The sequence below is a fragment of the Bos taurus genome, chromosome 4 (assembly GCF_002263795.3).
Source record: "Bos taurus isolate L1 Dominette 01449 registration number 42190680 breed Hereford chromosome 4, ARS-UCD2.0, whole genome shotgun sequence".
NCBI classification, from domain to species: Eukaryota; Metazoa; Chordata; class Mammalia; order Artiodactyla; family Bovidae; genus Bos; species Bos taurus.
In genome coordinates, this window is record NC_037331.1 from 58,357,628 (window position 1) to 58,366,636 (window position 9,009).

Consider the following 9,009-nt stretch of genomic DNA (forward strand, 5'->3'; position numbering starts at 1 on the left):
TCCCCTCGATGAATAGAAAGGGCATGTATATTTGACATACGGATTCTCATTTGATCTTTTAAATGTACATTTTGTATTTTTTAATATTTCATATAAAATGTACATTTTATATTTCAGTACAACAGTACTGAAATTTCTTACTTTGTTAAAAATCCTAACAGATACTCATACTTCACTTTAGTTGTGTCCGACTTTTTTGCGACCCTGTGGACTGTAGCTTAGCAGGCTCCTCTGTCCGTCCCATGGGATTCTCCAGGCAAGAACACTGGAGTGGATTGCCATTTCCTTTTCCAGGGATGTTCGTACTTGCTCTATTTTTAAAGTTTGCATGTTCACTACACTTGCATTCCTGCAGAAAGGATCGCTTTTTAATATCTTAAAATATGCTTACTAACTTCTTACATTAGTTCTGACTTAAATTCAAAGTATGTATGTCATTTAAAGTGAAAGTTTTGTCATTTTCCTACCAGCCTCTCAATAGTTACATGTGTAAATGTCCCTCTTTTCTTCTCAAATATTAAACTAATTTAAAGTAGATTTTTAAAAACTTTCTCCCTATTAATTCAGCTGTTTGATTATTGAGTATTTTTAAACCATGCAGAAGGGCCTGTACCTCTTTTTGAGCCTTCACATCAACTTTGGCAGGGTAGGGAGGTACTCAGACTTCTGCACAATTCTGGCATGGCCCTCTGTTTTGTTCCCTCTTCCCAACTCTCACAGCTTCACTGGAATGACCCACAGTAGGATCATCATGACTAAAGCAATTAAGTTGAGTATGTCATTTATTTTAGGTTTCCTTAGTCACCTCAAGAAGTCAAGGACTCCAAGGTTACTTTCCTTTCTTAGAATGACATCTCCTGATGGCTGTCTGTAAAATGAGACATCTGCCACTCTCTGTCACTCATTCCCAAGCACCTTCTCTGCATTATTTATTTTTTTTTTTTTATCAAAATAAATTTATTAAAAGTATTCAAAGACCACTTCAAAGTTTAGCTGCCATCAGGACAGTTTTGGCACTCATAATGGACATTGTCATTTTCTACACAAAAGCACTCATTCTAGAACAAACACCAATTGACAGTTCAAACACAATCATTTCAGTTTTAGAGTTATGTGAGACAACAGTACTGATGATCTGTAGACATAGGAACTTCAGTACCCTTGCACATAGTAAACATATATTACCTAGAACTAAAGAAGCTACATCTAAACCACTATGTGGTAACAAGGACTGATTTAGGGAAAGATGTACAGCCAGCTAGCTGAGGCCACATAATCCCAGACCTATTGATTGTAAATGCTTCTGGACCAATAGTGTTACATTGTTATCTTTCAGTCTTAAACTCCTGCTTCTCCAGCTTGAGACACACCACATTTAAACCACACTCTCTCTCTGTGCTCCATCAGTTACGGAAGCTGCCCCAGTACCAGCTTCTCCTACGTGGCGACCGGCTTCCTGATTCACTACCCAGCTCTGAATCAATAGTTCTGAGTGATGTTTCCTGAACACCCAGGCTGAATTCAAGGTCAGTCTTTTCGGCAGGTGACAGCCTTTCCCCTTAGGAAAAAAATGAAAAGTCCCCCATTTCTGGGCTCCCGCTTTCATCTCATGTGGCATGGGGTTCTGTGGTGATCTGCGGCTTTTTACACAAGTCCTGGTAGAATTCTGACTCCAAGAAACGCGGATAAGAGTTGTTCTCCATCAAGCTGTACACCCTTTTCTGGGCAGTTGTGAAGCAGCCACTGGTAGCCTCCTGTATGTTTTGGGCAATCAGACTTTTGGTTTGAAAGTCTATGTTGATCTCTTTTGGAGCTTCTTTTTCTATGAAGTCAGTATATATTTTCTTTGCTTTTGAGGACAGCTTTTGGGGTGACTTGGTTTTTTTGAAGTCTTCACAGGCCAGCCAGAATTCAATATTTTCTTCACAGAATTCAGATTTTAAAAAAGCCCTGAATGCAGCAAGACCATATTTACTGGCTAGCAGCTCATCAAATGCTTCTGACCACAGCTGGGCTTCCTCAGGAGAAGGCTTGATGAAGGTTTGCTGTTTGCTTTTCTTGCCAGTTTTGGGCTTCCCAGGAGAGGAGGAATTTTGCAAGAAGTAGCTCAAACGGCTCTTCCAATCTTTTAATAGGGTTCGCTTCATCTTCTCTCGCTTCTCCTCGTTCTTGGGGCCGGTGCCAGCGCCTTTGTCCATGGGTCCGCACTCGTGCTGGACAGCCAGGAACAGAGCACTTTGCATTATCTCCCTCCCGCTGGGAACGCTGTTCTCTCTCTGCATTATTTTTCTCTGTAATGTGCGTCATTCCCCCAATTTCTTTGATTATCTTCTGACCCTAGCCTCCACTGGAATGTGAGCTCCAATAGTGCAGAGATCTCTGTTTTGTTCTCTGTTCTATCACCCCAGCCTGGTAGAGTTTTAGGCATATTGTAGGTGCTCAATAAATGTTTGTTAGATGAAGGCATACATGAATGAATGTATAAAATATAGAGAGGGACTATTATGCTTCCTTGGCACCAATTTGAAATTAGATATATTTTATTTTAACCCATTTGAAATCAAGAAGACAGTTTTCATCCTGTTTTCCTTATTAAGGTCTCTACTGCTATTGACCTTTGATTTATGAGCTTGCTTTCTAAGAATTAATTTGTAATTGTATCACTTACCATTGGGAATTTTCTTTAGATAGCTCTAAAAACAGTAAAAAGACCAATGGTAGAATCTGCATTGCATTAAACCATATATTATAAATATCTGTATTGGTTCACAGATGAGGGAATGGAGTGAAAATTAAAGGAGGATTTGTCATATCTGCATAAATGAATTACCACTCTCATATTCATACAGTAGTTGGACCTGATATTGAATTATGGCATTTTAAAGCAATAAATAATTTCCTAATTTTAAAGATAAGGGATGTAGTCCAGAAAGTTTTAATAATAGCCACAAGTGCTTAGGCAGATAGTAGTAACAGATTTAGGGCTAGATTCTGTTTTCTGACACAGTTCTGTCTGTAGGCCACCATTGAGGGCCTATTGATTCCTTAAAAAGTCCTAGAGATTCCATATAATATGCTTAGGGAACTCTGTTCAGTGTTATGTAGCAGCCAGAATAGGAGGGGAGTTGGGGGAGAATGGATACATGGCTATGTATAGCTGAGTCCCTTTGCTGTCCATCTGAAACTATCACAGCATTATTAATCAGCTGTAAGTATAAAAGTCACTCAGTTGTGTCTGATTCTTTGCGACCCCATGGACTATACAGTCCATGGAATTCTTCAGGCCAGAATACTGGAGTGGGTAGCCTTTCCCTTCTCCAGGGCATCTTCCCAACCCAGGGATTGAACCCAGGCCTCCCACGTCAGCTGTATTCCAATAAAATAAAAAGTTTTAAAAAAAAAGACTTATAGGTTAATCCACACCTCCCACAACCTGAAACTCCTCTTAATACCATGTATGCTTTTACATGTCTCAAAAGAAAGCCTTCTTAGGGCACAGACAACATTCTGAGCAATTTTTAGCTATAGATTCACAGCTCACGTTCCTTACTCAGCTTTGAATAGGCCAGTAACCTTCCATGGCTTCCTGCTAGAGCCTTCTGCTTCTGACCCTGTGCTGGATCCTGACAAACCCTGGATTCTGGCTTTTCATTCGTTGGTTCACTTCTTTCTTTGGGTCTAGCCTGAACTTTTCTCAGTGAACAGCTTCACTGAGAAGCCCGCTTTCTTACTTTTCTTATTTCTCACCCAACTTTTGAACACACTGAGTTTCTAAAAGTACCCAGCTTTGAGACCCTCCAGTGCATGGGATGCCAAGGGGATATATAATTTAAAATGCAGTTTCACCACAGAGTGCCTGGAGAAGTGCCTTCTCTTCTGAGCCTAACCTTCTCAAAATTCACACCTCATCACACTATTCCAAATCCACTGTGGATCTCATCAATCAAATGTGAATTGGAGAGAGGCACTGGGGAAGGCTTGGAGTGCAGAATTTCACTTTAGTGTCACCTCTATTCAAATACCTATTTCACAAGAGAGGATCTTCTCATTTAATAATTGATTCACATTAATTTATTGTTGTTTATAGAATGTTTTCTTCTTTATTTTTGTTTTATGGGCCACTGTTTGGGTAAGGATGGTAGCAATTGCAAGACACTATCACTAATATTAAGCTTCCTTAGTTGCTCAGTTGGTAAGGAATTCGCCTGCAATGCAGGAGACCCTGGTTCAATTCCTGGGTTGGGAAGATCTGCTGGAGAAGGGATAGGCTACCCACTCCAGTATTCTTGGGCTTCCCTGGTGGCTCAGCTGGTAAAGAATCCACCTGCGATGAGAGAGACCTGGGTTTCGATCCCTGGGTTAGGCAGATCCCCTGGAGAAGGGAGCGGCTACCCACTCCAGTATTCTGGCCTAGAGAATTCCATGGACTGTATAGTCCATGGGGTCACAAAGAGTTGGACATCACTGAGCCACTTTCACTTTCTTCACTAATATTAATGCTAAGACAGCAGGATCCCTTTTTGTCCAATAGTAAGTGCAGAATTTGCCAAGAATGAGAATCAATCCATAAACAAAGTCCCAAATTCCATTAATGGTGGGGATTTGCAGTATATATTCTACATTCCCTCATCTAAAAATGAAAACTCTGAATTAAAGGGGCAATTGGTAATGTTCACAAGTGAAGTCGCTCAGTTGTGTCCGACTCTTTGTGACCCATGGACTGTAGCCTACCAGGCTCCTCCCTCCATGGTATTCTCCAGGCAAGAGTACTGGAGTGGGTTGCCATTGCCTTCTCCAGGGGATCTTCCCAACCCAGGGATGGAACCCAGGTCTCCTGCATTGCAGGCAGATGCTTTAACCTCTGAGCCACCAGGGAAGCCCAATGTTCACAAGAGGTCAAAAATAGGTCCTGTTCGCTTTACTCACATAGCTATATCCTCATGTGAAGCTGCCATGGTCATCACAGAGTGCCTAGAATTTCCTGTATGTGTATCATTCAGAGTTGGATGTAATGACTCAGAAAGTCCTACAACTACCTTTAAACAACATGATATTTTTATTTTCTGTGTGAAAGTGAAAGTTTCTCAGTCGTGTCTGACTCTTTGCTACCTCATGGACTATCGAGTCCATTGAATTCTCTAGGTCAGAATAGTGAAGAGGGTACCCTTTGCCCTCTGCAGGGGATCTTCCCAACCCAGGGATCGAACCGAAGTCTCCTGCATTGCAGGTGGATTCTTTACCAGCTGAGCCACAAGTGTAACCAGTAATTATTCATTTTACCTAAGTGCAACACTGTAAGTTTTAGGAATTGATGTTCTTAAAGAAAAAATAAATATCATAATGATAAACTCGGTACATATGCCTACTTATATTTCCCGTTCAAATTGGTAGAACAAAAATTCAACTTTGCTACTGAAATGACTTTTCTCTATTGATCTGCCGCTGAAGCATTTTTTACACGTACTTTCCTAGTTTCAGGCATCCGTGAAATTAATGTAAGAGTTAGAGTAGATCACAAGTACTTTGGTATTCCCATGTATATACTTACCCTTGTTACATATTACATTGCTATTATTACCGTCTTTATTTTACTAATAGGGGAACTAGAGTTTGGTGTGTGAATTCTCTGGGTCAACTTTACTGGTACACAAGATGCCCACCTATCTGGTTAAACATTTCTGGGTGTGTTTGTGAGGGTGTTTGCAAGAGACTAGCTGAATGAGTGAACTGAGTAAGGCAGATGGTGAGCCTCATCCAGTCACTGAAGGCCTGAATAGAATGAAGAAGTGGAATACTGCTAAATTTTCTCTCCGCCTGACTGGCTGAACCAGAACATTGATTTTCTCCTGTGCTCTATGCTCCTGATTGTCAGGCCTTTAGACTTGGACTGGAATCCTCAGCTCTCTGGTTCTCAGACCTGCAAACCACACTACCAGCTTTCCTGTGTCTCTATCTTACAGATGGCAGGTTATAGGACTTCTTAGCCTCCATAATTGCATGAGCCAATAAAATAGAATCTCTTTTTAGATCTGTCTATCTATCCATCCATTAATCCATCCAGCGTATTGGTTCTGTTTCTCTGAAGAACCTTGACTAATAAAGTGTATTTTGGATACCTTCAACCCTCAAGTGGAAACAGGAGTGCATGTTTAATGTACTAAGTATGAGTGTGTGTGTTAATATGTGATAGAATATGACAGAATTAAGATTCATATGCAATCTTTAGTATTCTCAAAGGGACTATGAAGCCCTTAGGAAGCTTTTGTTTTCTTATGTTAAACAAAACAAACAATAGTCCTGTGATTTGCATGTTTGTGAGTGTTTTATAAATGAATAACATCACGACGATGAAATGTTAGAATTGGGGCTTTGGAATTCAATGGATCAAATGAATATGTGTATATTCTGTGTATAATGCATGTGTATAAGTATGTATCAGTTCAGTTCAGTTCAGTCGCTCGGTCATGTCCAACTCTTTGCGACCCCATGAATCGCAGCACACCAGGCTTCCCTGTCTATCACCAACTCCCGGAGTTCACTCAGATTCAGGTCCATAGAGTCAGTGATGCCATCCAGCCATCTCATCCTCTGTCATCCCCTTCTCCTCCTGCCCCCAGTCCCTCCCAGCATCAGAGTCTTTTCCAATGAGTCAACTCTTCGCATGAGGTGGCCAAAGTACTGGAGTTTCAGCTTTAGCATCAGTCCTTCCAATGAACACCCAGGACTGATCTCCTTCAGAATGGACTGGTTGGATCTCCTTGCAGTCCAAGGGACTCTCAAGAGTCTTCTCCAGCACCACAGTTCAAAAGCATCAATTCTTTGGCGCTCAGTCTTCACAGTCCAACTCTCACATCCATACATGACCACAGGAAAAACCATAGCCTTGACTAGACAGACCTTTGTTGGCAAAGTAATGTCTCTGCTTTTGAATATGCTATCTAGGTTGGTCATAACTTTCCTTCCAAGGAGTAAGCGTCTTTTAATTTCATGGCTACAGCCACCATCTGCAGTGATTTTGGAGCCCCAAAAATAAAGTCTGACACTGTTTCCACTGTTTCCTATCTATTTCCCATGAAGTGATGGGACCTGATGCCATGATTGTAGTTTTCTGAATGTTGAGTTTTAAGCCAACTTTTTCACTTTCCTCTTTCACCTTCATCAAGAGGCTTTTTAGTTCCTCTTCACTTTCTGCCATAAGGGTGGTGTCATCTGCATATCTGAGGTTTACTGATATTTCTCCCGACAATCTTGATTCCAGCTTGTGCATCTTCCAGCCCAGTGTTTCTCATGATGTACTCTGCATAGAAGTTAAATAAGCAGGGTGACAATATACAGCCTTGACGAACTCCTTTTCCTATTTGGAACCAGTCTGTTGTTCCATGTCCAGTTCTAACTGTTGCTTCCTGACCTGCATATAGGTTTCTCAAAAGACAGGTCAGGTGGTCTGGTATTCCCATCTCTTTCAGAATTTTCCACAGTTTATTGTGATCCACACAGTCAAAGGCTTTGGCATAGTCAATAAAGCAGAAATAGATGCTTTTCTGGAACTCTCTTGCTTTTTCGATGATCCAGCGGATGTTGGCAATTTGATCTCTGGTTCCTCTGCCTTTTCTAAAACCAGCTTGAACATCAGGAAGTTCACGGTTCACATATTGCTGAAGCCTGGCTTGGAGAATTTTGAGCATTACTTTACTAGTGTGTGAGATGAGTGCAATTATGCAGTAGTTTGAGCATTCTTTGGCATTGCCTTTCTTTGGGATTGAATGAAAACTGACCTTTGCCAGTCCTATGGCCACTGCTGAGTTTTCCAAATTTGCTGGCATATTGAGTGCAGCACTTTCACAGCATCATCTTTCAGGATTTGAAATAGTTCAACTGGAATTCCATCACTTCCACTAGCTTTGTTCATAGTGATGTTTTCTAAGGCCCACTTGACTTCACATTCCAGGATATCTGGCTCTAGGTCAGTGATCACACCATCATGATTATCTGGGTCGTGAAGATCTTTTTTGTACAGTCTTCTGTGTATTCTTGCCACCTCTTCTTAATATCTTCTGCTTCTGTTAGGTCCATACCATTTCTGTCCTTTATCGAGCCCATCTTTTCACGAAATGTTCCCTTGGTATCTCTAATTTTCTTGAAGAGATCTCTAGTCTTTCCCATTCTGTTGTTTTCCTCTATTTCTTTACATTGATCGCTGAGGAAGGCTTTCTTATCTCTTGCTATTCTTTGGAACTCTGCATTTAGATGCTTATATCTTTCCTTTTCGCCTTTGCTTTTCACTTCTCTTCTTTTCACAGCTATTTGTAAGGCCTCCCCAGACAGCCATTTTGCTTTTTTGCATTTCTTTTCCATAGGGGATAGTCTTGATCCCTATCTCCTGTATAATGTCAGGAACCTCAGTCCATAGTTCATTAGGCACTCTATCTATCAGGTCTAGTTCCTTAAATCTATTTCTCACTTCCACTGTATATACATTTTTATTTAAACATCTACCTATTGATCTAATTATTTAATATGCTAGATCAGAAGACTGTCTTTAAAGCTTAGACTGAAGAGCCCAGGATAGGAATTTAATGTATCAAGAGACAAATGTGAATAGTTTAATGTGTGTGTGATAATGTGTCAATTTGGCTGAAATAAAGGTTACTTCCTCCCAGATTTCAACACACATAGACCATGTCCTTGGGCCTTTATTTCTATCTGTTCAGTACATGAAGTGACAGTATTGTGTTATATGCAATGAGAAACTATTACAGTAATCCTTTTGCCAAGCATTTATTCTTAGTAACCTCACAGGTGTTCTGTGGCTTACTTATTAACGTAAAGACTAAAATAAGTTTTTGAATGCAAGATTTATTCAGTGTGAAAATTCTGTGCCATTTAACATATCTGGATTGACAGTGTTAAAAGGAAAAATAGAAGAATAACCAAGTATATCACTATACTGGTAATCAATGGAAATTAAACTTGACTCAAATTTCATCATGCCTTATAGCAATTGAATAA

The 9,009-nt window shown here is 40.4% G+C and overlaps 1 protein-coding gene across 1 annotated transcript; it reads right to left on the reverse strand.

Annotated features, from left to right (window-relative positions):
- Positions 1–942: 942 nt before the first annotated feature.
- Positions 943–2,272, reverse strand: LOC513055 (regulator of G-protein signaling 2, 24kDa). The gene is given in 1 exon segment (NM_001075596.1): positions 943–2,272. A coding segment is annotated over 1 exon segment (636 nt). The 5' UTR covers positions 2,244–2,272; the 3' UTR covers positions 943–1,607.
- Between the last annotated feature and the right edge of the window lie 6,737 nt (positions 2,273–9,009).